This window comes from Macrotis lagotis, chromosome 1 (assembly GCF_037893015.1).
Source record: "Macrotis lagotis isolate mMagLag1 chromosome 1, bilby.v1.9.chrom.fasta, whole genome shotgun sequence".
In the NCBI taxonomy this organism is placed as follows: Eukaryota; Metazoa; Chordata; class Mammalia; order Peramelemorphia; family Peramelidae; genus Macrotis; species Macrotis lagotis.
Window position 1 is genome coordinate 622,200,969 of NC_133658.1, and position 14,067 is coordinate 622,215,035.

The 14,067-nt window shown below is 34.2% G+C and overlaps 1 protein-coding gene across 1 annotated transcript in view; it reads right to left on the bottom strand.

Moving 5' to 3' along the window:
- Window positions 1-14,067, bottom strand: part of ZRANB3 (zinc finger RANBP2-type containing 3) — a 238,159-nt gene that overhangs the window by 67,226 nt on the left and 156,866 nt on the right. Inside the window, exons 10-11 of the mRNA XM_074212007.1 lie at window positions 4,728-4,847; window positions 3,050-3,169 (exon numbers count right to left, since the gene is read on the bottom strand). Coding sequence (XP_074068108.1) covers window positions 3,050-3,169; window positions 4,728-4,847 — 240 coding nt within the window. The remainder of the gene's footprint in view (window positions 1-3,049; window positions 3,170-4,727; window positions 4,848-14,067) is intronic.

Sequence of the window (14,067 nt, forward strand, 5' to 3'; positions counted from 1 at the left end):
CACTGGGAGCTCATAGTGAGAAACTGTCTTACTAATGAAAATCTGCTGCTTTTGTACAATATATAATTTTAGAGTTGCTTGATGTACTGAGAAGTTAAATGCACTCAGATTCATTTAGGTAGTAAGGATCAGAAGGGAGAACTGAAGCTAGGTTTTCCTATGACTGAAGGCAACTCTCCATCTGCTCTATTATGCTGCCTCTCCTATTTCCTTTAATGATGATAATGGGATGTTGCTACATATCCAGAAAATCTTTGGTGTAGGAATCCATATTAGCAATGCTTTAGTCTATACAGGTCTTAAGTTAAGGACTATTCTTCTGGTAGTTCTATTAATCATGGTCTTTTTTTGGTTTAATTTTATTTATTTAAGGTAATGGGGTTAAGTGACTTACCCAAGGTCACACAGGTAGGCAATTATTAAGTGTCTGAGACCTGATTTGAACTCAGGTCCTCCTGAATCCAGGGTCAGCGCTCTATCCACTGTGCCACCTAGCTGCCTCGCCATGATGGTCTTAAAAGAAGAGAGTAGGGGCGGCTAGGTGGCGTAGTGGATAAAGCACCGGCCTTGGAGTCAGGAGTACCTGGGTTCAAATCCGGTCTCAGACATTTAATAATTACCTAGCTGTGTGGCCTTGGGCAAGCCACTTAACCCCATTTGCCTTGCAAAAACCTAATAAACAAACAAACAAACAAATAAATGAAAAGAGTGGGGGCAGCTAGGTGGCGCAGTGGATAGAGCACTGGTCCTGGAGTCAGGAAGATGTGAATTCAAATCCAGCCTCAGACACTTAATAATTGTCTACCTGTGTGACCTTGGGCAAGCCATTTAACCCCATTTGCCTTGTAAAAAACTTTAAAAAAAAGAGTAGAAGAATAACATACTAGGTGGGGAAGAAATAGTAAAATGATGGAAAATAATCTCACATAATCAGAGTACAAACAAGAAGTCTACAGAAGCAAGGGAGAAGAGGTGAAAAAGTGTGGCTGGCAATTGAACCTTGTTCAAACCTGAATTGGCCAAAAGAGGGAAAAATTCACATAGACTGATGGGTAAAAAAATACATTTCATCCAACAGGGAAATGGAAAAGAAAGTAGATAAGGGAGCAGAGAATTAAAGGGATTGTAGATTTGGAGGAGATTAGTCCTAAGCAAAATAAATTTTTAACTGAATATATACAAAAATATTTGAAGATCTTCTTAAGGTTACCAAGAATTAGGATCTAAAAAGGGTATCTATCCATCAACTGGTGGTTAAATGGTTAAACAAATCATGATAAATAAATGTTATATATTGTATTATAAGAAATGATGAAGATGGTTTCAGAGAAACTTGTATGAACTAATGGAGAGTGAAGTGAATAGTACCAGAAGAACAATTTACAAATGGCAACAATATTGAAAAAGCAAACAACTTTGAAAGACTTAAAATTCTGATCAGCATAATGACCATCCAAATTCCTGAGGATTAATGAGACACAGTACCCACCTCCTAATAGAGAGTGAAAGGTTCAGAGTGAAGAATGAGACTTTATGTGAGAGTGAAAGATGGCAGATCTTTAAAATTTAATTTAAAAAAGTAAAAAAAAACCTGTCAGATTTAACATTATTTTTCATAAAAATTGTAGTCAACCTGTTCTTATGATATGGTTTTTTTTTTTTGCAAGGCAATGGGGTTTAAGTGGCTTGCCCAAGGCCACATGGCTAGGTAATTATTAAGTGTCTGAGGCCGGATTTGAACTCAGGTACTCCTGACTCCAGGGCCGGTGCTCTATCCACTGAGCAACCTAGCCGCCCCTATGATATGGTTTTTTTGAGGCAAAGACTCAATGGGAGCCCAAAGGAAAGAGGATCCTTTCCTAAGATTCTGTATCTTTTTATTGATCTTGTCCTATACCAGTTTAAGATATGGTTCCCTGTCTCTGAATTTAGTTCAGAATTCAGATGGCCTACAACAAATTAAGTTTATAAATCCAGTTCTCTTGCTAACCAGTGTTCTATTCTGGTCCAAAGGAATTTTGCTGACTCAGAAGAATGGAAAATGGAAGATGTGCCTAATATTTTGACACCAACAAGGATGTCTGGCTTGCAATTCAAAGAAGTCTGGACAACTATCTTGTAGGTGGACTCAAAAAATGAAAACTTCTTAATCACTGGAGGAAAGGAGGGGGATTGTGGCTAGCCTCCATTCCCAATTTCCAATCAATTATATTGGCTGAAGCTGCACTGACCCTTTTTCTCAGGATTTGTGTGCTGTGAATAAAAAGCTATCTTGCTTGGAGATAGCTAATGCTTGCAACATCAGAACAGGGTTATGAGATCAACCTCTACCTACTAATAGAATTTTATTCTTTAACTGGTCTAACCATTTCATAATTGCACTTCCAACTTCAAAATTACTATAAATAAATGTTATATTTTATCTACTTTAAAGACATAATGCAATGATATACATACCTATGTATGATTCTACATATGTGTAAATTTCTATTAAATTTACCAGTTGTTAAGCGCAATCCAAAAGATGTACATAGTGACTTCCCATGCTTGAACACACCAACTTTCTTGTTTTTTATGGTGACATTAATAAATAATAAGTAATAAAAAATGAATAATAACAGTAATTGTTAAAACGTATAGTTTTTTTTTTTTAGGTTTTTGCAAGGCAAATGGGGTTAAAGTGGGTTGGCCAAGGCCACACAGCTAGGTAATTATTAAGTGTCTGAGACCAGATTTGAACCCAGGTACTCCTGACTCGAGGGCCAGTGTTTTATCCACTGCGCCACCTAGTTGTCCCAAACATAGTTCTTGAGATTTTTCAGTATGCTTAGATATATCCATATCCTTATTTATCTTCACAAAATATATTTTAGATACTGTATAAGGGTATATTTTCCATTTTACAAATGAGAGAATTAAAGAAGAGAAAGATTAAGTGACTTGCTAGTAGATGATGGAGTCAGAATTCATATATATAGATCTCTTCTGAGCCTTTTTTTCAAGGATTTGATGGTGTTATTATTGTTTATACTTTCACATTTTGTCTTACCTGGCCAGCAGCCTGAATGCTTAGGATAGCCACTCGGGTATCAGGATCCTTCTGAAACTGATTAACTAGATGTATTCTTTCTGAAGAAGGAACACTTCCATCTATTCTAATGTAACGAACCTAAGATTTATAAGGAAAATGACAAAGTCAGGGCAAGTTCTTGTGAAACTACTTTACATAATGAAATCAACATTTTTATAATATTTTATAAACTTAACATAACTTAATAGTTTATAGCTCACATATATTTACATGATTTCTTTTCAGATGACTGAATGACTTAGACATCCCAAATAAATACATTCAGCAAACAACCGGCCGAGCATCTCTACTTACTTATTGATTCTATAATTCAAGTTAACTTGCCAAAATGATATTTCAACTTAAATCTTTCCATCTTCCAAATTTTCCTATTTCTGATAAGAATGTAACATTTTCCCAATAACATTCAGATTCATAATATTGGTATCTTTTTTGACTCTTCCCTCTTTATTATTTCTCAAATCCAATCATTTAATCCATTAATTATTCTGAGCTCTTTTCGTTTCACAGCTCCCATGTCCAAAAAGTAGCCAAATTTTGCTGGTTTCCCAAGTAAATTTCTTATTCCTTTCTCAACTCTGAGGTTCTCTGAATTTCTCTAGCTTTCTCATCCCTGAGAAGTCTCTGTCCTTTTCTGTAATTGGACAGCTCCTCTTTGGAATTACCTGAGGAAGTTCCTAAACCATCCATGTTCATCTGTCTCTCAAATCCACTTGAGACTCTCTGCTCCTCTCTCCATATTCACTAGAAATTTTCTCACTTTGGAAAATGCCTCTGCCACCTCCTCTGACTGGTGAGATCCTTTCTGGAAACTCCATTTGAGAAGAGTCCAAGATAGCTATGATTATGCCTCTCTTGAGGTCTGCTTCCAAATTTCTGGACTTCTCCAAATTTCCCCTGTGTAGGTACCTACTTCCCACCCCCCTTTCCCCATTAGCAAGTAAACTCCTTGAGGAAAGGAATTATCTTTATTTTTATTCCCAGTGCTCAGCACAGTGACTATTTGACATATAGTAAGCATTTAATATATCTCACTCTATCATCTATCTTTCATCTCTTCCTTTATACTCAATCTGCCATTATACTGGCACATAGCTTTGGTCCTTTCTAGTGGTCCCTACTACCTTATATGCCAAGAAACAAGTCCATTGGCTAATACCCTCTACAAAGCATGTTGTAACCCCTTTATAACCTGGTAGGCAGGTTGAAGAGTAGCTAAAGTTTAGCAATTCACCTTAACAGACCTAACCTGGTGATAAGCCTCTAACTGTAGGCTGGTCCATGAATCACATACACATATTTTATCATTTAGCCCATAATTAAAGTCCTTCCAATTTGAAACCTTTCAGAGCTTGAGCCCTAGTCATCTTTCCTATGTATTCTCAAATTTTCCTAAAGAACCCCTTTGGGATATTTTCTTTGCATATATAAGTTGCATTGTGCTTATCAGTATGCATATGGTTTTCCCCCACAAGACTATAAAAAAGCAATATAATTAATAGGGACTAAATTTCTAGTCATCAATGATCACAATTTACCATAATTTTTGCCATAAGGTAAACTGAAACGAACTATTACTCATAAACAATCTCCAGTAGAAGAATATAAAAGTAGTTTATATGAAAACTAAACATACCTTGCTTTCTATAGCTGCTTCTGTACAAGCTTGGAGCATGCTTATATGATGAGCAAAAACTAGAAATTTAAGTGAATCATTCTGAAGCATCATTTTAATATAGTCCTTTACTGCACCTGCCTGAATATAAAAAGAAATTATTCAATCTCATAAAAATAGTTACAAAGACATTTTTGCCATGTTTCCTCAAAGACACATGAAAAATCTCGAGTCAAGGTTATTTTAAGAATGAATGTATGTGAAATATATAGTTGTTTTATGCTCTTTCTAGTCTTTAAGTAGCATTGAGAAATGAAATGTTTGCATATGTAATATAAATCAATGATTTTAGGGCCATATTGGTAAAATTCTTCAGAGAAACATGACCCTCATCAATTCAGACAGAATATTATTGTAAGATTTTATAGACCCAATAGTCACTATTCCCACAGAGTAAAACTATAAAGCAATAGTTTGTAAATCACAAGCAATATCTTATATTTCTAAATATTCTAAGTAACAGAAATTCATAATTTATGCACATAGTGCTTCCAAAAAAGCATGATTAAACCCCATCAAAACAAAAATTAATTTAAAAAATTCTAACTATATTATCATTGCAAACAGGCTGACTTAAAAGTCAATAAATTAAGATTGACTTTATTGTAGGTCAAAACCTGAGATTTCATTCATATAAGGAATTCCTCATGTGGAAACTCCTGATATATACTGGCAATTCATCTATAACCCATAGCTTTGGGTTTTTATATTTGTCTCAATAAATTTATTTTGATGGGTATTTATAAGGTACATATCAAGTTTAAACATTTAACCTTTAAGGCTATTTCCTTTACCTACAAGGGACCTTTTTAATTTATGAAGGGGTGAGCCTCTATTACCTTAGCACCTCTACAGTATTCCAACACTTCCTGAATACTGTTGCCCTCCATCACCAAAACTACTGGCCCCAGGATCCCTATCTTTGTTGCTCTTCCATTAAATCAGAGGGGGTCAAGAAGGTCAGGACCACAATCAATACTACAAAACTGGAGTTAAGGCACCTTTTAAGTTAAGTGGGTAAAATTTAGGGGTCAGTTTGGTAACATAATTAATAATGTTGCCTTTATTAGGAAATGGGTTCCTCATTCTAAGCAATTTATAAACTAGCCTTTAGAACAAACTTCTAAATTTCACATTGCCTATATATGCAGATTTCAAAGTATATACATTTTAATAAATATTAACGATTTTAATTTTTATTGAATTGCTCATTTATGCAGAAATTTACTTTAAAAATGCATATCCTATGATAAGGCAAATTCTGGTGATGATCAAACTTGTTAATACTGTGGCAAACCTCGTAAGACTTATAATGAACTGATGCAAAGTGAAATAAGCGCGAGAAGAAGAAAATTTTTCACAGTGGTAGTATTATTGTAATGATAAATTATTAAAGACTTGACTTCTGGGGCAGCTAGGTGGTGCAGTGGATAGAGCACTGGCCCTGGAGTCAGGAGGACCTGAGTTCAAATCCAGCCTCAGACACTTAATAATTACCTAGATGTGTGGCCTTGGGCAACCCACTCAACCCCATTTGCCTTGCAAAAAATCTAAAAAACAAAGCAACAACAACAAAAAGACTTGAAGTCTATGATCAACAAATGATCCAAGACAATTCCAGTAGGTCTCATGATGAAAAATGCTATCTACCTCCAGAGAATTGATGAATTCTGAATGAAGACTGGAACACATTTCCTTCCTCTCTTTCTTATACTGTCTTCCCTCATTAGATTATAAGCTCCTTGAGGACTCCATTTTCTTATTTATATCCCCAGTGCTTATCATAGAACCTAGTATATAGTAGGCTCTTAATAAAGATGCCTTGTCTTCTGTCACAGCATGTGACAAATTCTAAACACACCTGAGTATATGTATATTTTAATACTCTATTTGTATATAAGAATCTATATGTAAAAACAACTATCCTCAATGATGACAATTAGATTATAAGATATAGAAATGAATGTCATTTCATCTCACCATATGCAATTGTGCATTTTATGAGTGTGTTAGAGGTATACTAGAGGGAAAGATTAAACGAACTAGGAGAAACCATTTACAATGAAGAAAGACTGCATTTGTATTCATCAGTATTTATTGCTGATCATTTAAACTCAAAAGGTCCCAATCGTAATTTATTATTTTCCCTCCCTTAACTACTTTTCCTAAATTCCTTATTTCTATTCATACAAAATTATCTTTCCAGGACTTATGCTGAAGAGTTTAAGTATATTTGACTCTATTCTCTATGTCCATATTTGATGGCCTAATAACATCTCTTGCATCTGTGTCCACCTTTTTATTATTACCATGTTCTTGATTTATGACTTTATTATTTTTCACCATTATTACAGACATAGCCTCTTAATTTATCTCCCAACTTCCATCTATCCAAAATACTAAGGTCAGGTTAATTTTCCTAAAAGAAGTTATCAAAAACCGATCACTAGTTCCATACTGGTATCCAAACAAATTTCAAGCTCCTTAAAATAGAATTGAAAAGGATAGAATTAAAAGCCAAACTTGGTCATAATTCATATTCTAGGTTTGTCATGTAATATTCTTGGGAAAATGTTCATAAAACATCACTTTCATGTCATGCTTCAGAACCCTATTACAACCTGCAGTTGAATCTAAATTAATATATTCAGAGGCTGTTAGAAATGGAAAGGTCCTTGGAGTTCTAGTCTAACCCCTCATTTTACAGATGAGGAAACTAAGACCTAGAGGAAACAAACTTAGAAAACTTGTCCTAGGGACGGCTAGGTGGCGAAGTGGATAGAGCACAGACCCTGGAGTCAGGAGTACCTGAGTTCAAATCCAGCCTCAGACATTTAATAATTACCTAGCTGTGTGGCCTTGGGCAAGCCACTAAACCCCATTTGCCTTGCAAAATCCTTTTAAAAAAACCCCAAAATCAAAGTTGTCCTAGTTAACAGAATTAAGTACCAAATTTCCCAAAACTGACACTCTTGAATCTTATCTCATTACATACTAACCTATACATTTCATTTAATTTTGATTTTTAAGGGCAGCCCACCAAGCAAGTCCATAGATATGAGATACTCAGACAATCCGAAGATCAAATTCATCACTCACACTTTCAAGCACTACCAGCCTTTTTACTTGAATTTCCATCCCCACAGGTAAGTGTCTTATCCATTCTCTAAGGGGAGCCAAAGAATCTCAAGTGTAGAAGAGAATAGAAGAACCAAAAAGAGGTATAAAATGGCTGGTACTTAGACCCTTTCAAAGACAACAGTTATGGGAATTTTCTGTTTACATTGGGATTTTGCTAAGAACTTGCTAATTGACAATCAAAGACAGCTGAGCAAGCCAGTATTCTCTCATGAGAAAATGGCAGACTTTCTACTGTAAATAAAGCTTTGCTAAGGACTACACAATAACTGAGTCACCAATATAAGCAATTCACTGAATTTTCCTTGGAAATCATCAAAGAAGAATGAAAGGCAAATTAAGATTTTGCTTTCTACAAACAGAGAGGAAGGAGAGTATTACAGTGACCTTCATATTAGAAAAGGTGAATGGGTCGGAAAAATACCCCTCTACTCTTCAAGTTAACAGGGAGACAATAGTCTTCCTTTAAAAAAAAGGAGGAAGTATTTCAAAAGGAAAATCCAAACAATCAACAAACATTTATTTAAGTGCCTTCTACATGCCAGACATCATCTTGGGCACCAAAAATGTAACTAAAGAGAATGAAATAATCTTTCACCAAAGCTGCCTGAGTTTCTGAAAATGGGAGAGAAGTACCATGATCAGACTTTTGCTTAATTACTTTGGCAGCAACACACTGAATGGATTGAAGTGGTGAGAGACACAATGCAACACAGATTAATTGCTTACAACAATAATCTAGGTGAGAGATGACAAGAGCCTCAAGATGTTAGATACATGAGTAGAGAAAAGAGATCAGATCTAAGAAATGTAGGGGTAGAAAAAGCAAGATCTGACAAATGGCTGACTTTGAAGAAAAAGGAAAGGTGAGTCAAGGATAAAGGTAAGGTTATAATTGGGGGTAAATGAAAGAATGATGATGCCTTTGACAAATATAGGGAAATTTTGAAATGGGGTATGTTTGGAACTAAAATAGTGAGTTCTATTTTGGACATACTGAGTTCTATAGTTTGAAAAAAATCCAATGAGTAGCTGGTGCTATGAGACAGGCTGAGGGGAGAGTTGAGGACTGGATACAGATAATTAAAGCTGTTGAAACATGATGTTCACCAAGAGAGAGAATTGAGAGAAAAGGACCCAGGACAGACATCAAGAAAACACATATACAAAGATGATAGGATAGTGATGATATACTAACAGTGAAGAGAGCTCAGATAAATGGGAGAAAAACCAGGAGAGGATAGTCATAAAAACTTAGAACAGAAAGTATCCAGGAGTAGGTTTTCAATAGTGTCAATGGAGGAAGGAAAGAATGTGAAAAGGCAGGAAGAAGGAAAACAAAAGAATGTAATAGGAAAGGAAAGGAAAAAGGACTACAGTAACTATGTAATAAATATGCCAAGAGAAAGAAGAACTTGAAGAACAGAGGGCAAAACCAGGGACTCCAGGACCTTCATTTAAGGCAGGGGTGAGGAACTTTTTTTCTGCCAAAGACCAACTGGATATTTATAGCATCATTTGTGGGTCCTACAAAATGATCACCTTAAAAATTAGTCTGCTATATTTGGCCAAATATTTAATTAATTCACTGCTAAAAATCTCTAGATTCAGGGGGCAGTTAGGTGGTGCAGTGGATAGAGCACCAGCCCTGGGGTTAGGAAGACCTGAGTTCAAATGCGACCTCAGATACTTAATAATTGCCTAATTGTGTGACCTTGGGCAAGGGACTTAACCCCACTGCCTTAAATAATTTTTTTAAAAAAAATCTCTAGATGTGCTGAATTTCAATTCCCACCTGTGGTTTCCTTGGCAGTGACAGATCAAATGATTTTGCCAGCCTTTTATGGCTCATGGGACTGACATTCCCAGTCCCTGATTTAAGGAGAGATCATGGCACAGTCTTCTCATTTCCCACCAGCTACTCTGTTTTTGAACTTATTCCTACTCTTCCATCATGTTCCCATCCCCTTGTTCTCCCTTTCCCTTGATTTTCAGCTTCCTTTTGTATATCATCTTTCCCATTTGATGGCAGTAAGCTCTTTGAGGTCAGGGATTTTCTTTCCTTTTATTTTGTTGGGAAAATCTAATGAGATAACAATTGTAAAGTGCCTAGCACATGGTAAAAAATATAAAAAATTATTATTATTATTATTATTATTATTATAGACTTAGGAAAGAGATGGAAGGCCCTTAATGAGAATGGATAAAAAAATATATTTAACTAGAGTCTCATAAATCTGATCAAGAGGTCTCTGAAGCAAAGAATGAGAAAAGGAGAAAACTGTTCATATCTATCTTCTAAGCCAAGTACCTTCAAAAGGAGCAGATAAAAGAAAAATATCAAAAAGAAAAGAAGCAATCTGCAGTAGTCAATGCTCAGTTCAAATTCCAGCTCTACTACATAACACTTTTGAGGGTCTCAGTCCTCTCATCTGTAAAATGAGGAGGCTGGACTAGATTATGTTTAAAGTCTCTTTCAGTCCTGAGTTCTATGATTACAGAAGAATAGCAGCAGTAAAATTCAAGACATCATCTATTTATAAACAAATACACAAAGCATGAATGATAAATAAATTGAATAAGAATTCTAATGTTAAGGAGGAAAAACTGACCTCATGAGCTATTCTTGTGATTTAGTGAGATGAGACTCATGATGAGAATTAGGAAGAATATTGATATATTAAGAGATACTCAAGTCAGGAAATCTAACAATTGGAGGTGTAGGGAGGTTGAGAAGAAGGAAGCATGACATGTGGACAAGTATTAATGGAAGAAGAAAGAAAAGAATTTTATTGTGAATGTATATCCTAGATCACCTGATCAGGAGGAAGTAACACAAATCTGGTTTGAAAACATGATCTGTTTGAGATGGGGGCCTTCAACTACTTGGATATCTGCTAGATATTTTATAAAAGCAGAACAACTCATAAATTGCTGACTTGTCTTAAAAATCATTTCATTCTTTACAAGGTAGAGTAGACAACTAGTGGAACTGCTATTTTGGACCTGATTCTGAAGAAACTGGTTGCTGACATAGTAATAATGGATCTTCAACATCATAGACTTTTTTTCAGTGAACAACTGGTCTGGGTCAGCAGCTTTTACCATCTTTGTTGTGACTGACATTTTTGCTATTTTTTAAGGGAACATGCTGTAAACTGAGCTAAATATAATCTCTCCACTGTCACTGATGAACAAAAAAAAATGTGTCTAAGTAATAACAGATCTTTTCCAATTTTCTTTATTGTCTTTCTTCTAGATTTATCTAAATTGTCTTGGGATGTCCTGCTTTAGTTGACCGTCTCACAAAGCTTTCTATGATCTCATTTTTTTCCTTCACTGTTTCTTTATATTTTATGAGAGGTTACTGTATATATTCTCTCACAATCAATTAGAATGAATGTAAGTTCCTAAGTAATAGGGCCTGTTTCATTCTCTGTATCTATGACTTTAATGCCTGGCACATTGCAGGTGCTTCATAGTTGCTTTTTGATGGATACTCCTCTATAAAATGCTGGATATGAGTTACATGATAAATCACATCAATATTGAAATAATTATCTTCTTACAATGTGTTCACTTGGTAGTCTTTGGACAAGGAGCTAACATTTTAGATTTTAAGCAATTGCTTAATCACAAATCATAAGCAGCATTAAAAGTATAGTTAGTAAAAAAGATAAGGTTGAACACATATGAATCCTAAGTTCCCTGGACAGGATCATTTTAATTCATGTTAACTCTAAAGGAAGTTCAAAATACTAATGTGAAATGATTCTTTTCTCTCAGAAATCTGAGATTTTTAAAAATACATCACTCTTTCTTAATTCATAATTTAAATTATATAGTAGTATTTTATTATTTATAGCACTACTATTTATCATTATATTACATCTAACAAATATTAAGGGAAGAGTCTAAAGTTAATAAAAATAAAACTAAAGCTAAAATACATTAATAGCATTTTTGCTCCTAGAATATAAAAACACTTACTTTGCTATCTGTTCAGCAATCTTATGAGACAGAGGCATAAATTTTCAGAAATAAGACTTGCTACAATGTAAAGACCATCAGACTACCTTCTGTGGGGGGTGGGGGGAGGGAAGCAAGATTGGGGGGAAATTGTAAAATTCAAAATACAATAAAAAAGAAATAAGACTTGCTGTATCTCTTATCATAATTGTCAGAGTCTAGAATGGTTAATCTCTAATAATACTACACTAATGTTATAGCAAGATCAACAGTACTGTTAGGCTTTCATCTGCTTGAAAGGTATTGTGAGGTAATATGGAAAAAAAAAAGATAATGAGATACAGAAATCTCCTTGGAGAGCTAGAAAAAGAGACTCGAAAGTCATTTATTTATACTTTAATAGACAATAATGGCTGGAGGAAAGAAAAGAAAACAGATAATCCCAGAGGACCTTTTTGGGTCTATGTTTCTATAATGACAACTTATTATCATTGTTAAATTAGCCATATACATGAAAGCAAGACTTATTCAGTGATTAAGAATATAAGACAAGAAAAAGATTTTTCATATTAATTTAGTGCAAAATTACAGAAAGAATTATTGTTCTTTCATTAAATACAAAAAATAATGAAGATATTATTTCACCACCAATTTAATTTAATTATTAAAATATAACATTTTTATTTTGGATACTTATTATGAATTAATAATAAGTTACCATTAATAAATATAGCCCACTAAAATTTGCAAATTCCAAAACAATAAACAACAGCTCATTTGATTTTTAAAACTCAAGTGAGGAAGGTGAAGATGCTAGTGACTTTGATTCTAAGTGACTTTAACAGGATCACAGGATAGGAAAGGTAAAAGATAAAATTCAAACTAGCTCTCTCTCACCTGACTACAAGTCAAGCACTGAGAGAAGCTAAATCTACCACTGTTGATCATCACCTAGTATTGTTACTGCATACAATGTTCTGATTATGTTCACTTCACTCAGAACCAGTTCATTTAAGTCTTTCTTAGTTTTTCTGAAATCTACCTGTTCAACATTTCTTATAGAACAATAATATTCCATTAAATTTACATACCACAACTTGTTTAGCCACATTCCCTCAATTTCAAATTCTTTGCTACCACCAAAAGAGCTGCTATATAATTTTTATATATGGTCTTTCCCCCTTTTTTATGATATCTTTGAAAGAAAGACCTAGTAATGGCATTGCTGAATTGGGTATAATTCCAAACTGCTCTCCAGAATTGTTGGATCAGTTGACAATTCCACCAACAGTGCCTTAGTATCTCAGCTTTCTTACATTCCCTCTACCACTTATCATTTCCCTTTTCTGTTGTATTACCCAATCTGATAGGTATGAAGTGGTATCCTCAGAATTATTTTAATTTGAATTTATCTAATTTATAGTGATTTAGAGCATTTTTCATATGATTATAGAAAGCTTTAATTTCTTCATCTGGGGAACTGACATGTATTCTTATAAATTTGACTCAATTCTTTATAAAATTTAGAAATGAAACCTATATCAGAAACACTGGCTGCAAAATTTGTTTCCCCAGCTTTCTGAATTCATTCTAATCTTGGTCACATTGATTTTTTTTTGTACAAAAATATTTTCATGAATAGTAATCAAATTTATCCATTTTGTACTTCATAATGTTTTCTATCTCTTGCCACAAATTCTTCTCCTCTCCATATATTTGACAGGTAAACAATTCCTTGCTTTTCTCATTGGTTTATGGTATCACCCTTTATATATAAATCATGTACCCATTTCAATTTTAACTTGATATATAGGGTGTAAGATGTTTCAAGAGTACTTGAAGAAGCATTCTTTTACAATCAAATTTCTTTTCTTATTTTCATTATGAATAATCACCAAAAACAAACTAAAAATAGGGCATAGTGTGAGAGGTAGCTATTAAGACATGCTGGCATTATCAGATATTTTAAAAAATTATTAACATGAATTCATTCATTCAAAATTATTTGTTTAGTGCTTACTATAATGCCTGGAGCTTTGTTTAGTATTGTATGAAAAACAAAAATTAAGGCAAGATCTCTGTCTCCATGCAACTTATGTTGTATTAGGCATCATAACTTGATTCAATAGACTAATGGAGAAATTGAGAATGGAAAGTCTCCAATTTATGAACATATTATACTCCAAAAGTTTAC